This window comes from Toxoplasma gondii, chromosome V (genome assembly GCF_000006565.2).
Source record: "Toxoplasma gondii ME49 chromosome V, whole genome shotgun sequence".
Classification (NCBI taxonomy): Eukaryota; Apicomplexa; class Conoidasida; order Eucoccidiorida; family Sarcocystidae; genus Toxoplasma; species Toxoplasma gondii.
The window spans coordinates 2,685,668-2,706,927 of record NC_031472.1 but is presented as its reverse complement, the minus strand read 5'-3'; the positions used below and the strand labels follow the sequence as shown (position 1 = coordinate 2,706,927).

The following is a 21,260-nucleotide window of genomic DNA, read 5'->3' as shown; positions in this document are numbered from 1 at the left end:
GTTCCCAGGGCATGAGCTGTCCAGATGCAAAAGCCTCCAAAGTAGATCTGAAGGCTGTTCCATTCAACACAGACCGCACTGGACAGAGCGAGTAGCAAGTTGCGGACCGCGAACTACCGGCGAAGTCGAACAAGACGAAAGGAAAGAAGTACTAAAGCAAGGAAAGACGATGAGGATTTCCCCCAATAACACCCAGCGATTCAAAACGAGGGCGCGCGCGTTTACCCTCACAGGTTCCCTTTACTCTCGCGCATCCCTCCCCTTCTTCAGTGTGCTGTCATCAGCGCTCCCTCGAATGTCTGCTTGCAAAACCTAAATCCTAAACAGGGCGCCCCCATCGCATGGGGCCTTCGCGGCCACTCCCCAGCTTCTACTTGGAGGTAGAGGCTTTGGTGGATGGACCCGGGTTCGTGCGACACTCGAATAGACTTGATAGCGACTCCTCCGCATGCACGCGCTTGATAGCCTCAGCCATCAGTTTCCCCACAGACAGCACGACCAGCTTCTCGCAGAAGATGTGCGGCGGAATGGGGACCGTGTTGGTGAGAATGACCTACGCATAAGAGGCAAGCGAAACGCATGAAGTCGGGTAAAAAGCGGGGAGAAACAAAACCGAGTTAAGCGTTTTGCGCGCATCTCCAGATATATCGGGTATGCCAGTGAAAGAAAATAGACAATACGATTTTGATGCCATGTGATGCGGCCAACCCACGCTGTCTGAGTGGCACTGGGGAGCACTTGGAACACAGAAACGCTGCTTTCGAAACGCTCGAAAATACAGTCGCGAAGCGACAGCAAAGGACTCTTTGCATCTCACAGGCAAGCTGCAAGGCCGAGTCTCGCCTGACTCAGCAACCAGGTGGCTTGCAGCGGTCACAACGACTCAGAAAAGGAGACTGCGAACCCCAGACTGAGAACGTAAACACCCACACGTCTAGAAAGCGGCACGGGTAAAACGTCACAAACAAAGAGCAGAAACAAAAAGGGAAGCAACGTGAAAGGTAGTGAAAATGGACCCTCGGAAGCAGACCTCCTACACCAGACTAACAAACAAGGATCACCCCCGGAGCTTCAAACGAAAACAGACACGAAGGATTAAGATAGTCTGACAGAGACAATCCATGTTCTGTGAACATGACGAGAGCTAGCAAAAGATACAGTCAGATTTTGTTTCTTTGTATCTACCCTGTCTCGTTTCTTCCCTTGCCTCCTGCGATTCGCAACCCGCAAGAACCTAACGATCGGACGCTTACTGGGCGGCCTCAGACTGCCCCCATGGCAGATTCCCCGGAATAACATTCCTCGTCATTCTCTCTCAACCTCTCCGCATTGGTAATTTTTGTCCTTCTGTCTCTGTTTTTTTTTAGTATCTTTGTATTCGCGATGCCTACTTCCTGGATGGGGCTTTTGTTGATTCGGTCTACAGCGCCCTTGAAAAGGACTCCGTGGGTGGCGAGCATGAAGATTCTTCGGGCGCCACCAGCCTGGAGTTCCTTCGCAGTGGCCGCTGCCTTCTCCCCGGTGTCGACGATGTCGTCGACGATGATGCAGTCGCATCCCTCGACGTCTCCCACGTGGTTCAGCGTGACTCCGTTCTTATCGCCCTCATCCGAACCCCTAGAAGGCTGGTCTGCGCCAGCGCTGGAGAAGAGAATTGGAGTGCCTTCTCTCACTTCCCGTTTTGGTGCATCACAGACCTGAACCAGAAAAAAAGAAAGAGTCTGTCGATGGCGCTCAAACAAGGGCGACCCAACAACTTGCATGCACCTATATTTCACACGCACCTGCATGCAAGAGAGACTCGCCTACAGAGATATATGACATGAGATATATATGTTTATACATATATATATATATATATATGCGTGGGGGACGCTGGCTGTGTCTACCTTGGGATCCCGTATTGTCATGCGTATCGGGGTCCGTATATGATCACCTATGTACATATATGGCTATGCACCAATGGATGCGTGTACCTCTGAATATATATATTCATGCTAGTATAGTCAGAAAAGCTCTGTATGCATGTGGGCATGTGTGTAGTTATAGTGTCTGCAGTTGACTGCGTCGATCCTTCTGTGGGTCCACGTTATTTTGGCAATAGCGCCGCGCCTACCATGGTGGTAAACCCAGCGTTGATGCCGTTTTTTTTCAGCATCGACCAGAAAGCCATCGCTTTCTCGCCGGCCGTGTTGTCGGTAGCGACGACCTGCGACCCACGTGCAGGCGTACAAAACACGCTTCGTGAATCACTATCTTCCTCAAGGCTCGACCCCTTCATTAACGATATGTGCATATATGTATATATATATATATACATATTACACACACACATATATATATATATATATATACTCCGGGAAACCGAGAGAGATATGCACACACGGCGGAGCGTAGGGTACCGTAGATACATGGGCATCGCCGCTCGATGAGCGACCGCAGATTTATCTCTACCTCACCATTTTTTTCAAATAGACAAACAACTGAACGCATACACTTACGCAGATTTGCAAATGTATGCATGTGCATGTGTGGATTTACGTACAGGAGTACACCTGTGCGCAGCCACTATGTACGTCTACATACGTACTTACGCATGTAAACATACGCACCTAAATTGACACTGACATACAAATAAACATATCACTTTTGGACCTCGACACCCGACAAAGGGATCTTCACATGTGCGTGTTTGCGTCTTCCTTCGCGCCTTACCACAGGGCGGAAAAGTTCCTTCTTCTGGAAGTACTTGACGGCGAGGCGGTGGGGCAAGATGTTTGTCATCGGCAGCGGCGGCCCGTGGGGCGAAGTAAAGAAGCCCTCCATCCGTGGGTTGTGGATGTCGACAAACATGACCCCGTCCGCGCCGCAAACCTATGCAGCCACAAAGAAAAAAATCAACAAAGGTTCATTCTCTAGCTCTATGCACGAACAGAAAGGCCACCACGAACGCCACATGACCAAATACATTCGTCTACACACACGCTTGTTTCTCATTTCACCGCGTCACCCTCACGGCACCCATAGTCTACCGGTCAATCGCCTATACCCCTGTGCAAATATATATATATATATATATATATATATGCAGATATAAATTCTTGCCCCTGCTCTTGTTGAGTGGCATGTCACATTGCGTGGGCTCTGTTGGATACGAACAAAAACATATGAAAAGACAGAGAGGATTGGAGGTCCCCGTTTGAGTATCCGTCGATGCCTGGTGGCACGCGCATATTCCTCAGCTCGTTTTGATGATGCCTTCGGTCTCGAGTTTGCCTTCACCGAAAACATGGCGTCGACGTCCCTCTTCTCCCCTGGCTGCGCGCGAAGAAGTGGACTTGTCCCCTTTTTCCGAAGTTGTAATGGTAATAAGAGATAACGCCCACCGACGCACTTCCGCGGCTTCTCACCTGAAGAAGAATGGCGAGGTCGGCGGCAGCCATTGGCGTCAGACTGTCGTCTCCATGCGTCAGCATGGTCTCGCGGTCGTACGGCATGCAAGGAATCACGGCGATAATTCGCTTCGCCGAAGCTCTAGAAAACAAGTCGCCACAGAGAACCCAACGTCCATCAAACGAATTGACTGACACTCGTGCCGATACAAACGCACATCAACATAGATATATATACACACACACACGCGTACAGACACATGAATGCGTTTCCACGAGCACACGTGCCGATGTGGTTCCGTATGTACGCGTCATGGCCTTCCGATATAGACAAGGAAAACGCGACCCGATTTTTACATTGAAGTTGACCTCCTAACACGGCACGGGCATTTTGCCTTGTCTTTAGGGACGCGTAGAAAGAAGGTGGACGGGGGGGGTGGGGGGGTGGGGGACGTTATGCCTCACCCAGTGTGTGACCTCTACATCTACGGCTTCCTAGCATCCTCTTCTCTCGCGTACATACATCGCCAGTCGCGCTGTTCACGATGTTCACTCCAGCTTGTATTCTTTTCCTCATTCTCTCGGCCCCCTTCCCTTTCTGTCTACTCCTCTCTTGCTACCGCTCTCTTTACCTGCGAATGGCGGTGAGGAGAAGGAAAAGTTCAACGAGGCAAGTGTGGACGTCTCCTCCCGCGGCGGGAGTGCTTTGAATGACGAATACATCCTTGCCTCGGACCTCGTCAAGGATTTGAATGACGACCTCTCCGTCTGCGTAGCGGCCCAGCACGGCCCTGCCCAGCGTCACGTTCAGATGCGCTGCGATCTCACGCGCAAGCTCGGGATGGGCCGTACCTGTGAAGATCTGCAGCGACGAGTCTGCGCAGAGTTCCTGATAGATCGAGTCCGGGGCGGAGGCTGCATCGGACGGGGCTGAGTCGGCAGCCTCAGCTACGACAGGCAAGGGAACAGACGGTGCGTCTGGCACCGAAGGCGGCAACTCGGGGGCGACGCTCTTCTCCACACAGAGAGCCGGCGAGGAGGCGGGTGACGAGGCGAGAAGAGTCACGAGCTCTGGAGGTGTGGGGGGCGCAAGGCGCGCTGCGGGAGCCGAAGCCGAGGAGGAGAGTGATGCGTCCGCGCGCACTTTGCTGGGGCGATTTGTGCCTCCGTAAAGGAACGAGGAGGCAACAACCGCGAACGCCACCGCCAGGGCGAACGGGCTCTTGATCTCCGTTCCGTTCCCGTCCAGGGCACCTGTGTCCCTCAGGTCTCTGTCGAGGCGCGCCCCGGCGCTGGGGTCCACGGGCGCCACGGGCGCGCCGCGCTCTGTGCCGCGGGCCCCGAGGGCGGGCCTGTCTGGGGGGCGGATCCGTTCGGGCGCCGCGGAGTGCCACAGCGGAGTGTCGGCGGGGGCGAATCTCCGAGGCCGGTGGCGGGGCCTGCACACTGTCGTGGAGGAGAGCAGCCGACACTGTGAGGTTTGAGACCGAGACGTCTGACCGTCCCGGAGGAGAAACGACGAGGCAGCAAAGGCGACGCACGACGGCGAGGCAGAGGAGGAAGGGCCGCGGTGCTCGGTGTTCGCAAAAACGCGGGGCGAAGAGACACCCGACGAAGACAAACGGCTACACGAGAGAGAGAATGAAGACAAAGGTGTCATGATGGAGAAGGAAGCGGAGGAGGAAGAAAGGAAAGAAAGGCTGAACGCCGATTTCGCACGCCAGACACTCACCATTTTGCGATCGAAAACAATGAAACGCTGGGAAACAACATAGAAGAAGCATACCCTTTCGAGACACAGACGACGCCGAACGAGACAATCCACGTGTAACGCATACTCAGAATACTTGACCTGGGTTCATATATACATGCAAACTGGATCCATGAATCGGGGCATGTATGCATATCAGTGAGCCAGCACGCTACCCTGTCTATGGACCTCTACAAGCTTTGTGGACCATCTATGCGTGACGACCAGCAGCTGTCGCGAGTAGACCCCTGCAGCCGCGATCGGGGACAGAGCGCCACAGAAAAGAACAGAGCGCGATAGAATCGACGCAAGACCGGAGTGTGCTCGTGGGGGCCAGGGAAAGAAAAAAGCTTCTTCACCCTCCAACGGAGGTCGACAGAAACGCTTTGTCAAGGACTGCTTCGGCGCCGCGCGACTCAAATTGAAAACGCGAAATCTCGTGCGCCAAGCCCAGAAAAAATCAAAGTCCCCCCTGGCGGTCCCGCCCGCGGTTGGACTCGAAGCGAGAGAGCGGAGAAGAAAGAGCGACGCAGAGGAAAAACCGCCGAGGAAGGGAAAACGGAAATGCGCAGTCAACCGCCCCACCGGGAAAAAACGCTTCTGTGAAGAAGTAGGAGAAAACCGTACGAGCCTACTCGTCTCTCGGTCGTCTGTGCAGTCCCGGCGGCGACGCGCAAGCAGGATGCATGCAGTCTATGTTGCAAACGCAAACGCGCGTTCTCTGGCAAAGAAGGAACGACGAACCCTCCCCTTGTTCCAGATCTTCTCCTTCTCTTTTCTCTTATTTTTCCTGTTCCGCGGCTAAAGGCACTGAGGCTCTGCTGAGGTGACTTGCTCTGGAAGCGCTGGATTGGAAACAGAAGAGCCGCAGGCCAGGAAGCGGCTGAGTGTGCGTGTCTCGCATCGTGCCTGTCTTGTCTCTCTCCTTCACCTTCCCTCCCTTTCTACGAAACACCTGGCGTTTCTTCTTCATCTTTTCTATTCACTCTTCCCTCGCTTGGTGGAATTAGTACGATTCGTTGCTGTGCTTCCGAGCCGCCTTTCTGGGGATACAACGCTCATGAAATGCTACAGGGAGCAGACGGCGGGGAAAGGATGCGACAGAAGAAAACTACAGAAGGGAAGGTGGACTAAAGAAGGACTAGGAAACTAGTGAATGCAAGGAGACGAAGGAAGAGAGGAAAGACCGCTGCCTCTGTTAGGAGGGTACACGTCTCTGTCTTAAAAGTGGGCATGCTTCCCAAGAAGGTCAAATGAGGACCAGTCCCAAAGTCTTAGCATTCCATAATTGGATCCTCTTTTGTCCCCCCCTCTCTTCCTTTTCCTTTCTGTGTTGGGTCACTCTTCCCTCCTTCGTTTTATTCGCCTACTCTTTTGTTTCCTTTCTCGTCGCTCTTCTCCCCTTTCTCTTTTTCGCATATCCCTTCTGTATTTCGCTTCGTCCTGCTTTCTGATTTCTCGACGCCTGTCTTGCGCGCCGGGGCTCGGCTCGCGCAAGGAGCTGTGAGACACGAAAGCGAGTCACTCGCAGGTGCCTTTGACGGCCTCTTCCGCTTCAGCCAGTGACAAGCATGTCGCTGCAGCCCTCTTCCACTTCTTTCCCTGCAGTGACGGGCGTCGAGTCTCTCGATCCGTCACCTCCACACCCATACGCTGCCCATTCCGTCACACCCTCTTCGTCGTCTCCGTTTCCTTCGTCTCTTCCTACTGCTCTCTCTTCTTCGTTTCCCGCGCCCGATGAACCAGACGGCGACGTGAATGCTTCTTCAGACGACCATTCTTCTCTCTCGAACTTCAGCAGTGACGGTGGAAACGACAGCGACGACGACGTCCGGGCCGCCCCCGCGAGTCCAAACCACGGCGACCCTGAGGGTCCGACCAAACGCGCGAAAGTTGCGGGAGACGCGACAGCCGAGGTGCGAACTATGTGAATCTAAGCCAGGAAAGTTGAAGTCAGTCAGATGAAGGGCGCAGATTTGCAAAAGGTCGTTCGTCTGTGGACATGTCAAGGCGTAGATGCACCTTTCTCCGTCTTTCGACCTGCTGTACACAATAGACAGTCCCTCCCGTGGCGGGTATACTACAGACGAATCGAGGATTATCCCTGAATGCATGTAAATCGAATGGACTCATAGAACTGTTCCACGCGTCACGATAGGGAACTTAAATACTAGCAACAACGCTCGCTGTCAAGATGAGGGACCAAACATACAAGGTCTTGTTTCCATGGCCCCGTATTCGATGTTTCGTGTCTCTTGGTTTCCAGGGCAAAGCTCATCGAAAGCCTCGCGACAAATCCGCGACCGCCAGTGACCGCCACCGCCGAAAGATTGCGAAACTGTACTTTAAAAGTGAGAGCCCAAAGCCCCTGCGCCTCAGAGACTGTTACTCAGTGTGCAAAGACATCATGAGGGGCATCAGCGTATTCAGGACTGACTACCGTTGAAGATTGCTCCGCCGCCACGTTGCTCTCGCAGTTCATACGAGAGATAACACAGGTCCGTGCTTCACGCGTAGAACTTGAACGATGTGGATTGCCTTGTGTTCGTCCTCTCAGCACAATGTGTGCCTGCTGAACACAGGGTCCGTGATTTTTTCGAGCTCCCGTATCGTGCCAATATCCTTTGACATATATATATATATATATATATATGTTCGTGAAGACAGACGGATAGGTGTGTGTGCCTGTATGTGTGTTTGAAGTCGAGAGAATAAAAGCAGAGTTGGTAGAGCGGCACGGCTAGGTTGACAGATGTTGCCCTTTCCAGCGAAAATGAGACGCAGTGAAGAATCGAAAGATATCTTCTTGTTTCTAAAAAAGCGAAGAATAAAAACATGAGACTGTTTCGCCTTTGAACGAATGTTGTTATCGTGGAGGCCTCCGTGTTTTTTTTTCTCCCAGCAGAGAAACTCAAATCTGGAGGGGGGAGAAGGAAAGCGTGCAGGAAGCCGGCTCGAGTCGCGGGCAGAAGAGGAGATTCAGAAACAAGACAAAGAATGCTGTACAAACATGTGTGCGCCTTCTGCAGCAGCCAAATGGAAAAAAGACATCGCGAGAAAGAGAGATAAAGAACTGGGCCTTTCCCTCCCGTCTACATGGCCCCCACAGTCCGACGAAAGCGATCTCATGATCTGCCTCTTGTCGCCTGTCTCGTTGCTTCTCAGCTCTGCACTGCCTGACAAAGTTGACGCTGCTCTTGGAGGACGGGACCGTTATTCTCCCCCCGGGAAAGGCCGACAACAAAGGGAGTCGCCGCCTCTCGAAACTTCTGTAAGTCGGTCTGCTTTTACGTTTCGTTCCGCCTTCTGCCGCTGGAAATGAACGCATGCACCTGCCACTTTGATCCAAATAAGGACCGTTAACGGCTTGAATCGCCACACATGCCTGCGGAAAACTTTGTGGTTCATGTGGAGATCGCGTGATATAGAGATTGGTGAGTCTGAGCGTGTATATGCTGCGTGGAGAGGCCGTTTCTTCTGTGGCGGTGCAGGAGGTGTCTTTCGTGATGCATTGGAAAGCCCCACCATCGACTAGGACCTTCGTCGCCAGGTGTCTAAACGCGCCTCTGTTTCTACTTGTATCGAGCTTTCCCATTTGCTCTGCAAGTCTGTTAATATCTCTACCGCTATATCTGTAGGGAGCACTACCTATGCCTCCGTCTGTATCTCTAGTCCTCTCTAGGTGTGGGAAGCTCCATGTCTGTACCTCTCCGTATCCGTCTTCCTCTATACCATTATCTACCGCTATCTCTCTAGCTCATTCTATCACTTATCGCCTCTCGTCGTCTCTCTATCCCTCCATTTTCTACCTTCTTCTCGCTCTCTCGGATGCTCGTCCTTTTTTGGTTCCTGTCTCTCGCGAGTGGATGCTTGCATGGGTTTATCGACCCAGTACAGTTCGGAATCTGCACAGACACACTCCTGCATTGCCTGCGCTGCAGCCGACGTCTCTGTGTACCTGATGGACATACCACCATGCTTGATGTAGCATTTCTGCTTCGTCGTTAGGCTCCGCTACGACCGCATGCTGATGAAACTCGAGGCGTACATGTCTTCAAGCTCGCAGCTCGCCAACGCGTCTGTCCCCGTCGGACTTCTCCAGGCCTTGGACAAGAATGTGGATCCCGTAGACTGGCTAAAACGCTGCGTTCTGGACGTCCACAGGGAGAAAAACGACCAGCTGCGTGGCGTGTACGACGCCTTCGGGGTAAGTGGTCTTCCCCTTTTATCTCATTAAAAAAATTGCCTTTGCATCTTGTTTCTTCTGTCGACGCAACGACACAGGCGAGGCGAACTCCCCTGGTGCGCCTGCTGCTTTCCTGACTCGTTGCAGCAGACCTGTAGACGTCTCTCTGGTCGATACACAGATACGTATAAATGTGTGTATATTGGTGTCTACATGTACATGCCAGTGTCAGCGTGCACAGTGGTCGATCTTTATGAGTTTCTGCATTGCGAACTTTGCGTTTCTGTGGGATTCTCCACGATCGTCACCGCGAGTCTCAGCCGACAGGTAGACGCGAACGCCGCGGTCGCAGTGGACGAGTTTTACGGAGTCAGTGAACGATAACGCATTCGACGCAGTTTGGATTTCTGTGTCCTCTTGCAGGCTTATGAGGCCACTCTGCATGACGCCATACGCTACAACGCATGCGACCGCCTTCTTCCTCGTTTTCCTCGTTTTTCTACTCCGGCCTCGGCTCCTTCTTCTGGCCCTCCTTCATCGTCTGCAAGTGCTGAGTTTCCTCCTTCCAGTCCTTCCCCCTTTCCTTCCTCTCATCCGTCTTCCTTGCGTTCCTCTTCTGCTGTTACGCTTCCTTCCCCGTCGCCACAGCCCACGTCTGAAACGATCAATGCAGCAAGTCATGCGAGCTGAAAGGGCCTTTGGCTGTTCTTGCCGTGGAGAGTTTTTGTGTCTCCGTCAAGCTGCGTTGAAATATACATACATATTACTGCATGCATAAATGCAGACGCACACGGATACCTGTGGCTTGTTTCGCGGCAGTTCATATTCCCGTCTTATGTATGAGAATGCAAAATCAGTCTCAAGCTTATCAGGACAGATATGTTCACGTGCATACTCTGTCTTTTCAGTGATACGTATATATATATATATATATATATAAAGATATATAAAGATATATAAATGGATTCATTCACAACATCATGTCATGTGCCCGTGAGGGTCGATAGGGATGTGTAGATGCACACACGGATGTAGCTTGAGCGTGCATTATATACATGGATGTACGCATGGATACACATGCATATCTCCATACGTACATATCCGTATACATATCTGTGTTTATATAAAAACAGAAATATACAGGCGTGTGTGGTCATTTAGGGTGATTAAACGGAGGCATTTGGTGACTCTTTTAGTACTTTTTGTCTAAACGTTTCAAGTACAAAGCGAAGGAACATGATCTCGAAGCCCATGGATCCGCCATCTTTAAAACCCTGACATGTGGACAGCTCGCGCCTTCCATGTCTCCCCGCACCTACCACAAATTTCCCCCGGGCATTGTCCTACCCAGTCGACAGATTCGCTTGCCGATTTTGATCTATGTTTACTGATCTATGCATTACCATATGTGCACTTAGTTCGATCGACGTACTTCTATTCGTATAGTTCTAACTACATTTCTCTACCTATCTGTGTTCATCTGCATACATCTACATATCTTTATGTCCGTACATACACTTACATATCTAGGTGTCGCTTCAATCGTCGTCAGGGAGAAGAACCCCTCAATTCCTCCCGATGCTAGCAGTCCTGATTGTGTCTCCTTTATTTATGCACATGCTCAAAGAGAGCGAAAAGGGAGAAGGCGTATGCCGAGGGACATGTATCCACATGCCCGCGCATCTGCAGATGCTTCCAAAAGCGTTTCAGGCATACTCGTGTTCCTCTCTGCATGTGTACGCTCCGTCATATGTGTATCTTCAAACGGATATATTTGTATTTTTATTAATATAGTTTTGCAAAGAGTTATGTTGGCTGTGAGAGCAACTTGCAAGGCACAAGGCTGTGGTTGACGCATGCGTTTGGAGAACGTTCTCATTCGTTCGTGCCGGGACGGCGAACGAAAGGGTGGGTCCCACACGAGACTCCTGAGAGGACCTTGTAGTCGCGTGTAATTACAACAGGAAAACATTCCTCGGCAGACAACAAAACAAATATGTATGTACGTAAAGTACTCCGTGAGCAAATCCCAATAAATAATCATATTTATACATACATGTCTATGTTGTGTTGACAGTCCCAGGGTACGCCCAGATGTATATATAATCACTGTCTGCGTCGTTCCTGGTCGCTAATGAGAGCAACGATTTAATGGAAGAGGGGTTGTTTTACGCCAGAAACTTAAAATTCGAAGCTTCCCTCCCAAGATCACCGGTCACTTGCACAAGGGCCCAGACAGCACGCATGCCGAAAAGGCGCCTTGAAAGGGAAGACAAGAAAGGTTGTCTCGATCTTTTACGGAGGCAAACAAAAAACATTCATTCATACGCATAGCGGCTCGTCTCCTTGTATACACACGAATATACATTTTGCATATGCGGACATAACTAAATATGCGTATGTGGCGAAAGTTGTTCCACCACAGAATGAAATGTACGTTTCACAGGCCTCTCTTCCCCTCCCTGATTCAGCGTTCCTGTCTTCGATTTATTTTTCGACTGTCTCCTGGAGAAATGAGTCCCCAAGGAAATGCTTTCGTTCCTCGTGGGCGCTGTCGCCTCGATGAAACTCGCTGTGGGCTTCGAGGTCTTCTTTCCATTTCATAAGAATCTAAAGGCAATCCGTTGTACATATAGACATATACGTGTGTGTAAGGATTACTCGGCAATATCCGGTAACCTATTGCATCACCTATGACTGCAGCGCTACCGGTATCGTCGGAACCACTTTTTCCTGCATGCAGTTATTTAAAACGGGAGAAATGCAAATTGACGTATGCATTTGTGTCATTACATGTATTTCTATAGATCTGCTCCTGCCCCGATATCGGAATGCCTGTCATAGTGTCGCCAGGTTCCTGTTAATGATATTCCGTATACTCAGCTCCAGCACAAGTCTAATCATCGAAGACAAGCGTACACAATATTTCCTTACATATGGATGAATGTTCCGATATAGATAGATAAATCGATGACCGTGGTGTCTCGTTTGACTCGCACACAGAGTGCGGATGCTCTGTTCTGTGAATTTATCCTAGTAGAAGTCCTTTTCTTCCGGGTCTTCAGCTTCTGTGCCCGCGTACCTGGAGTTTCTCCATCGCACCTGCAACTTGCTGGTCGAGGCGCTTGAGTTCGGACGCACTCTCGGAGTGGGGGACGCAGATGAAGGAACCACTGAATGACGGCTGGAGGCCGCTCTCAAAACGCGGTCTCACTTCTTGCGCGACCGGCGGAGCCAAGAGGTGGACACTCGGGCGGCCCCCTATGTTAGATCGCCTGAAAACCGAAAGCACAAAAAGAAGATACTTGTCGGTGAAATCCTGTTCCACTCTCTCGGTCACAACGATGGGACTAATGAATTGGCGTGGTGTGGGGGGACAAACGGGTTTCGTGTAACTCCGAGAAAATGAATGCTGAGAATGTCAAACCCCTCCGAAGACGGTAGAAGCGCGAGCATGGGGGAGGAGGTTGTCTCAACTGTAGACAGCCAGTCAAGGGAGAGGCGGCTACAGAGTCGACAGGAGGCCGCATGCGAAAAGAAAGGAACAGGAAGGCGATTCATGGAAGGCGGTACTGGCGAAGCATTGTGGACTTTGATTGGAGGAAAGTGCTAACGGGAACAAAGAGGCTTCTTGAAGGCTAGCCACGCTGCTAAACGGATCCTCACCTCTGCTGCTCATAGCTGTCCCGCTGCTTTTGGACCGTCGCAGCGACTCCAGCAGCGAGCTTCTGTGTCTGCGCTTCGCGCCGGAGCCTCCGAAACTCCTTTGCAGACAGGCCGGATATGAAACAAATGAAGAAGGTTGACCAAGCTCATACACTAGGAGAAACTCTTGACGAGAACTTCTCTCACAGGGCCCAATCTACGCTACTATGTGTAAATGTATGTGTGACTTGACCACGCATACGCATACGAACGTCTCTATGGATTTGCATATGCGGGCGGTGTGTGGCGATGGCTGCTATTGTGATAGGCCCTTCGACTTCTAGAGTGAATGATCTTATCTACGTTGACTGTGCCTGCTCTTTAGCCATTTCTTCCCTGCGAGCGAGTTACGATTTCGCCCCTTTGTGACCACAGGTGAACCTAAGACGCGCATCCACGGCTCGCTAAATTCTACCTGAAACGCCTTTTTCCGCTGATTTGCATCTCCATGGACGCAGCTGCACAGTCCGGTTTCGTCGAAAAACGCCTTCACGACGAGCACCTTGAACGCGTCCATGGCGAGGTACCAAAGGAGAGCATACAGCCAGATAACGCCAGCAGCTCCCCAGCCTGCGCACAGGTTGCAGCACGGCAGGAGACCGGGACGAAGTGTGCAGAGCAGGATTCGATTGCAAGCGGGAAGAACCAGAGGTAAAGGGATGAGAAGGGTGACAAGAAGAAGGAAGCGAAGGAGAAGAAACAGAGACGACGGGGGTCAAGAACAATGACATGGAGGAACGAAGGAAAGGGGAACTGAGGATACAAGGGACAATGCCATGAGCCCGGACCTGGCTGGTGGAGTCGCCAAGGAGGGCAGAAGAGTTGGCGAAAGTCGGGGGAAGAGGCAGCATCGAATAAACGGTGACAATATAGCACCTAGGATAATGAATATGACTCCAGTTGTGAGACCCACAGACAACCAAGGGGAACCACAGACAGAACCAGACCTGGTCCAGGCCTGCAACGACATCGAACATGCAGAAGCCAGTGATCAACAGCGAAGATCGCATACTTCCGTATCTTCACAAAAAATGGTTCTACAGCATCTCATATTGTTTTTAAAGTCTGGCATTGGCATTATTCGCGTCGAACAAAAATTGCATATCTATATATACAAATACATTTATTTATTCACATCACTGCGTGTGTGTGTGTATGTGCGGATGAAGGCGTCGTCGAGCATGCCGGCACATCGCCTGTGTCATGTCAACTCTGTTTTCTTGCGTCCAGTGTATAGCAAGCGCTCACCAGTTCCGCAAATGCCAAAGTCGGTCCCGTCATCCCAGTCTGCGTCGAAGTACACAGTGAAGAATGTCATGAAAATGACAGCGAGAGAGCTTGAGAGGCAAATCAGAAGGGAAGGCGCCTTCGTCTTTTTGGAGTCGCAGAAGAAAAACGCGCCTTTAGTACGCGCGCTGAAGAGCCCCTGAAGACAGAAATACCACGTACTCCGCATGCAGTCATACTGCTTACACCAAAAACGCCCCACTGTGCTTATGTATTTGCAGGCTCATACATACATCACTGAGTACATGATTATATATCCAGATACAGTTGTGCATGCATATACATATATATATATATATATACATATACGTATACATGCATAAATATATATATATATATATATATATCTACATATGTATATACAAACATGCAGAGAAGCTGTATATGCAAGGATATCGTGGAAGAGACGTAGAACGATACTTCGGCTTCCTTTCCTCTCGTATACAGGCGCCATGATGACGCCAGGTCAGGTTGATCCGCCCTGCCCTATTAACAAGCGGTTAACGATAAACGTCTACATACACACATATGCTCATATGTGTATGTCAACCTGTGGGGAAGAGTGATGACGAATAGATTTGCTTCAAATTCGTAAAACACATTAAAGCAGCGCTGCTCTACCTTGAAGCGACGCTTTTAGGTGTAGAGAGAAGCGAGTGAGAAGTGTAGCAAAGGGGAAGCCAGCGTGAAGAGAATACAGCAAAAAAGAGGCGCAAAGGGAGAGAGAGACGAGGAATTGAAGGAAGTTGGACCTACGGATTGAATCAAAATCCCAGCGAGGAGAAAAATGGCAAGGTTAAGCTGCGACTGAAGAAAGGACAACATCGACCCAGCAAGCCAGAAGAGGAAGAAGCAGATATTCCGTCTATCCAGTCAGATGGCGTTTGTCAGACACCGAAATGGAGAATCAATCCAGTGCGCGTCCTTGCACTTTGTTCCCAGCTATCTATTTCTATTTGTTTCACATGCTTTCCACTCTTCTCCTGTCTGTGCCAATGGCCTGCGCCTCCCTCCGGTCTTGTGCCTTCTTGCGGGTCTCGCATGCGCATTTTCTCTCTCTGTACACGCTTCCTCTTTCTCGTTTGTGCTGCATTTCGTCTCCTGTTCGCGCAGTCACTCTCGCATTGTCGCGTTTGTTTCTCTCTGGTGCATCTGGTGTCTGCAGCAGATTTCTTCCCCTCTCGCTCCGTCCAGTGGAGCCGCGCACTCTAGAAAATGCGACGGTTTTGGGGCGCGGTGTCGGTTTCCTCCTTATCTTACTTACCGTGAGTCCCGCTATAAGATGGAGACATTCACGCTTTTCTTGACTGCTTTATTCCATCACCCCACTGGGATGCATAAGACAGCTAAACGTGGTGGAGTTGAATGTCCGTAGACAGAAAGGTTGACCTACATCAGTTAGGTTCTCGGCATATCTTCACTGCCTCTGCTCACCGGATGCAAGTTCCACTGTGGTTCTCATGACCATTGGGCTAAGCGCATCACGAGTAGTGGTATCCAACGTCTCTCTCTCACGTCTGCCTCTCACCCGGGTGAGGGGCTGCAGACCCCAAGCCTCCCAGAACCGAGTGTGTTCTTGTGTCGTTGGACTCGCGAGGACAGAGAAAACGATGCATGCGACCGCGCCAACGGTGCCGAGAGTCGCTGAGATTGCCAGGGTCTGAGTGGTAAAGGAGAGACAACTGTGGAGGGTGGCAGATGTCGAGGCGCAGTGAAACGGAGCTCGGTCGCCCTGTCGATTGGGTTTCTCAGTGGCAGAGCAGCCACGGAGAAGGCGAGTCCAGGATTTTGGACCCCCTAGAGAAAGCTTACAAGTATACTACTCCTGCTTGGGAGGTGATTACTCCCAGTAGGATCGAGTTGGTCATCCTAGCGCTCTTTTCATTTCCAAGTACGGAGTTCATTATTAGGTTAGATTCTTTCTCATGGTCGTTCTAGAGTTATCGGTCAAACGCACGCCTTCGGCTTCATCGTAGCGCCAGAAAAGCAGAGAGGCAAACCAAAAAGCGAAGGAGACTGCCTCCTACCTCGACTGCCTTCCAGTTCTCAGGCTTTGTGGAGGCGACCACGTGGTCTGTGCTGGTTGCCATCATGGACACGTCGTTCAGGACTTTGAGGAGAAGCAGGCACCAGAGAGGCGGGGAGACGACGCGCATCATCGCGGTCGTCCAGTAGGACAGGAGAAGCAGGAGACTGGTGGCCACTCGAAATCTGACAGGAGACAGACCGCAGCCGGATTGCCCTGAGTAGAACCTAGAGTGAAAGACAGATCTTCTTCCCTCCAATTTGCTTCAAGCGCTGACACATTCGTTCTCATGTACGGGGAGAGAACAAAAACGAATGGAGCGAAAAACAAGCAACCGATGCGGAAGGCAGAGGGAGAGACCACGTGATTCCGAAATGCCCCATAAGACCGTTAGAGGTCGGGGCTTCTGGGGCTTGGTCCTGCGTCTGGCCGCACGTAAAGGACAAACGGAGACGAACCGAGAAACGAGACGCTAATGATGCATAGCTGGGGAGGCACTTGCGTAGCGAAACGCCTTTGGACAGACAGAGCACTGGATCTCCGACATGAGACAAAGCGGCCTTTGAGGAAGAAGCTTTTGCGAGGACGTCGCAGGATACATACCAAAGAAAAGCAGAACAGATACGGGGAAAGCAAAACATGCGGGAGGCCGCCCGGGAAACTCGAAAGCGGATACCTCTGTAGCCATGCGAGACACGTTCGCAGGCACGCACTGACAACTCCGCCTATCAGTTGAGATCTGAGAGGATCGGAGAAACGGTAGACAATGTGTCGATGCGAGGCAGGAGAGAATCGCGAGGACGAGAAGAAAAAACATCCTTTGACCGTCCTGCGGTGTTTTTTCGGATTCAGCCTCCTTGATAATCGGCTGGTCATTTCCGCCTCAACGAAGACACCTACACAACGTAGTTTCGAAGCCTTTGAAAAATGCACCGACTGACGATGAGGGCCTGGATGATCGGTGAGAGACCCGACTCCAGAAGAATGATGTCTGCGGCAGCCCGCGCAGCGTCACTGGCGCCTGAGCGACGGGAAAAAGAGAAGGGAGATGCCATGCGCGGCGACAAAGACAGACAAAGGGAAGAAGGAAGAAAGGGCGCGACGACCGAGAGGCTCGGAAAGAGAAACCGCGGATGCCGACATAGACGGGAACGAACGAAACGACGCGGCGAAAGGAAACGAACCAAGAGAAGACGGGGAAAGCAGGCAAGCAGAACGATCCAGAGAAAAGGGAACGAGAACGTGAAGAAGAGAATAAGACGGAAAGGGTGTGAGGTGAGTGATGGCCAAACCGAAGTGGCTGGCATTCAAAACAGGGAAGCGAACCAAGGACGAAAGAAACGTTGGTGCTTGACTGACAGGCAAGCGCAAAGCAAGGAACGAGGCGAACCAGGCGGGACAGCGCAGCAAAAAGAAGAAGGACGAAAGAGAGCACAGCGACCAACGAAGGGTCTCGATGGTTTCTAAACCAAGAGCCCAACGAACCTCTTTGGCGCACCTGCCACAGCAATGCCGACGTCTGCCTTCTTCAGTGCTGGGGCGTCGTTGACACCGTCACCAGTCATGCCGACCATGTGCTTCTCTTCCTGCAGGGACTGAACGATCTACAAACGCACAAGAGCGCAACAACACAGCCCACTGGCAGGACAAAAGCTGAGGCGCTGAGAGTATGTAAACGAGAATACCAAAGAAGGGAAACAGGAGAAGAACGCCCCAAAGACGGACCGAATGTTCTGCGCGAAGAGGAACCAGAATAGGCAAGTTCGCCTGCGATAGCTACCCGATCCACCTTTCAGCGAATTAATTCGGGTCCCTATCCCGCGTTTTCGCTGTGATTTATAGACATCAATAAATACATAAACTCTTTGTATCTGTTTTTTCCATGTCTACGTATATGTAAATATATATATATATATATATATATATATCTTTGCCTGTAGATCAATGCTTGCGTGATGCATTCAAATGGATGGAAAAGCCTGAGTATTCCTATGCGCAGTAGACGTAGCTGAGTTGGCAACGTGTGTGGAAAGAGCCTTTCGGTTGACGGTGGACTTGCCAAGAATTTATGTTCAGGGTTAACTTGGGCGAAGCCATTGGCGGATTCCGCAAGTTTTCCAAAGCCTCCCATTTTCGTCGCGAGATCGACCTCTCCGGACCAGGCTTCTTCTCCCAAAACGTTTGTCCCCATGTTCAGGCGTCGACACATCTCCATGGCGATCGCGCGCTGATCTCCTGAGCAGAGTCCCCGGAAAAAGTTCGCAAACCGAAGACGCCTGCAAGGATATTTTCAGCGGCGAACGTCGCTGGGCTGCCGCCAAGGTGGCTGCTCTCCCCTAGGCTCCGGAGGAGGCAACCGCTCACCAGTGATCATTTTCACGTCGATTCCTAGATCCATCGCCTTGTCAACGGTCGACGCCGTATCTTCCCTCGGAGGGTCGAGCATCGAGATCAGTCCCAGGAATTCCAGTTCTCCCGTTCGAACTGCACTCCCGTCAGCTGGCACGGTGGCTTCACACATGGCCACACCGAGCGTTCGCAGGCCTCTCTCTGCCTGCACAAAACGCAAGGGCAAGTGAAGCGAAACGAGGCAACACAAACGGACGCGACAAACGACAGTTTGTCGCAAGGAAAAGGAGACGCAGAGCCACAGCCAACAAAGAATACAGGCTTGACACAAAAAGCTCTACGTTTGCCTGTGCGTCTTCAAGCGGGTACAAACATGCATACAAGAAAATATATAGGAATCCTCCTTTACTCGTGGGCCCCTACGTCTATATCTATATATCCGTATATATATGATCGTGTTTATGTAGTGACATATGGATGTCCTTGTAGATTTGTAGGAACATTTGATTGTGAGTCGCCACAAGCACGCGCATGGACAGCGTAGTCACATCGGGGGGCGGATGTCAAGTTCTCGTTCCCCTGTTGGTTTCATGGGCTTGCGGCACTGGCTGTCCAAGTCTGCGGAGCAGCGTCGTGTTTTCGCTAAATACCTGCACATCTTTCCCCAGGCCCACGAAGGTCTAGAAACAACTACATGTGTGGGTACACACCTGTTTATGTGTGTCTTTTATAGACCATTTTCCTTCAGGTGATGAACACCTATGCGACAACGCCTATGTGAATTCACTTGGAAATACTTGCGTGCAGGGTAATTGATTTATGTCACAAACCCGCGAATGGACGTACCTGGCGGTTCATAGCAAAGTCAAATTCCTTGATGAGGTGTGCACTCGAGTCGCCGAGCATTTTCTGCGATACCAGAGAGAGACGCATGCGGCACACCTTCATGGCAGCTGTCACGCGACCGCAAAAGAAAGCGAAGCGAAGAAATAATTGCAGCATCTAAGGCGCTGAGACGTAGCATGCAAAGCGCCGAACGAAGCTGGACAAAAACTTGTGCACAGAGCCTCGGACATCGGCGTTATTTCCTCTGCTTTCTCCCTGCTGTTTCCGTTCTACAGATTTTTCTTTTACTGTGCGCGTCCCTAGTGAAGCTTCTCGATTCTCGTTCTGTGAGAGCGACTCACTGACCATGACAAGCTGCGGCGCGCCTTTCACAATGACCCGGATCTTGCCGTCGGGAAATTTAACTGTGGCTTCGCTTCGCTTATCGAGTGGATTGAAGGGAACGAACTGAAGGATCTGAACCGAGGCCGAAGAAACAACGAACGCACGACGAGCAAGGTCTACGGGCCGCTTCGTGGCTTACGGCGTAGCATACAGGCAGCTTGGAAGATCGTTGACCTAGTACAGTGTGACAGCAATTTGGATCCCTTCCTTGACAGAGCAGGATAAAGTGCAGCTTCACAACGCGATATCTGTGGCTGCACGGGTGCAAAGTCCTACACATGCAGATGCGCGTAGACTTATCTGTGTAAATCAACAGGTGGAACCATAAACTAGTGTCAAACTCAGAAAACTCGCCTCCCGTGTGTTGGATGTTGCACTTTGAACAACAAACACAACGCACATGTCATTTGTCCAGGTCGAAAAAAGTAATTTCGCTCTGAAAAGGGGCAGTGCGTCGATATAACCCATACATGCGCGGTACCTAAGCATTCTTACTTTGTAGGGACTGAGGTCAACCCCCGGTTGGGCTTCGTGAATAGCCTTGTCGATCGGCTCCTGACAGGTCAAGCACACCCGAGGGAATAGTTGTCCGAGAGCAGCCTCAACGGTTCCTATTTTCTTGTTTGAGAGAGAATGCGAAGAGCACGCGGCTCATTTCAACGCGTAATTAACGGTTGTCCCTGCATGGTCTCCCCCGATCACCCTTTCCATCAGTCCGTGTCTTTATTTCTCCTTCTTCCCTCATCTCCGTTTGTTCGACGTCACACGGGGAGAAGATAGAAAGCATCGACTATGAGACTTGCACAGATAATGGCTCTGTAAATTGGCGGTCGTGCTGGCATACAAGAAAGCAACTTTTTTCTCCCCTCCTTTGTTGTCCCTTCGGTTTTGTATGTCCCCCTCTTCAGATCTAGTTCCTTCGTTTTCCGGCTTTTCGCGTGCTTACCGGATTCTCTTGCTTCGATGCCAAACTTGCGTAGAGCAGAACCTCATCTTTGCTGAAGCCAGGCGCCTCAATGATCTGCATGAAGAGGCCAGTGGCAGGAAACAGAGCGACGGGCTCTTCACAATGGAGAGACACGACAGCTCGTCTTCTGATATCTATAAGTGCCTCTCTGCCTTACCCTCTTCCCCCACCTCCCCCATCTTTTCAAGAGGTAGTGAGTTATAACGGTTGTCTCGACACGCCCTAGTGAGTCTGCTCAAAACTATGGGATATGGCTGCCTCCAAAAGGAATCAACTCTTATACAGCACGAAGCTGAACGGGTTCCTTCATCGCCGGTGGCAGAAAGTAAGATGCACAAATGCGTTTACCATTCCTGTGCACACCCGAG

At 51.1% G+C, this 21,260-nt stretch overlaps 3 protein-coding genes across 3 annotated transcripts; 1 reads left to right on the top strand and 2 right to left on the bottom strand.

Moving 5' to 3' along the window:
• Positions 1-370: 370 nt before the first annotated feature.
• Positions 371-5,127, bottom strand: TGME49_284580 (ribose-phosphate diphosphokinase subfamily protein; the record flags this gene model as incomplete). The annotated part of the gene is made up of 6 exons (XM_002369115.1): positions 371-553; positions 1,392-1,697; positions 2,117-2,209; positions 2,716-2,874; positions 3,411-3,534; positions 4,025-5,127. The coding sequence occupies 6 exons, from the start codon at positions 5,125-5,127 to the stop codon at positions 371-373; spliced, it is 1,968 nt and encodes a 655-aa protein (XP_002369156.1).
• Positions 5,128-6,713: 1,586 nt separating this feature from the next.
• On the top strand, positions 6,714-10,018 carry MED10 (mediator complex subunit MED10; the record flags this gene model as incomplete). Its single annotated transcript, XM_018781928.1, has 5 exons — positions 6,714-7,058; positions 7,409-7,493; positions 8,308-8,413; positions 9,151-9,349; positions 9,752-10,018. The coding sequence occupies 5 exons, from the start codon at positions 6,714-6,716 to the stop codon at positions 10,016-10,018; spliced, it is 1,002 nt and encodes a 333-aa protein (XP_018637725.1).
• A 1,505-nt stretch (positions 10,019-11,523) lies between these two features.
• TGME49_284598 (haloacid dehalogenase family hydrolase domain-containing protein) lies at positions 11,524-21,243 on the bottom strand (the record flags this gene model as incomplete). Its single annotated transcript, XM_018781929.1, has 17 exons — positions 11,524-11,938; positions 12,411-12,603; positions 12,995-13,092; positions 13,449-13,603; positions 14,282-14,459; positions 15,077-15,127; positions 15,849-15,980; positions 16,348-16,531; positions 17,247-17,367; positions 17,845-17,950; positions 18,406-18,581; positions 18,711-18,900; positions 19,542-19,604; positions 19,887-19,997; positions 20,421-20,480; positions 20,872-20,946; positions 21,241-21,243. 17 exons carry the CDS (start codon positions 21,241-21,243, stop codon positions 11,816-11,818), a joined length of 2,019 nt encoding a protein of 672 aa, XP_018637724.1. The 3' UTR covers positions 11,524-11,815.
• Positions 21,244-21,260: the final 17 nt, after the last annotated feature.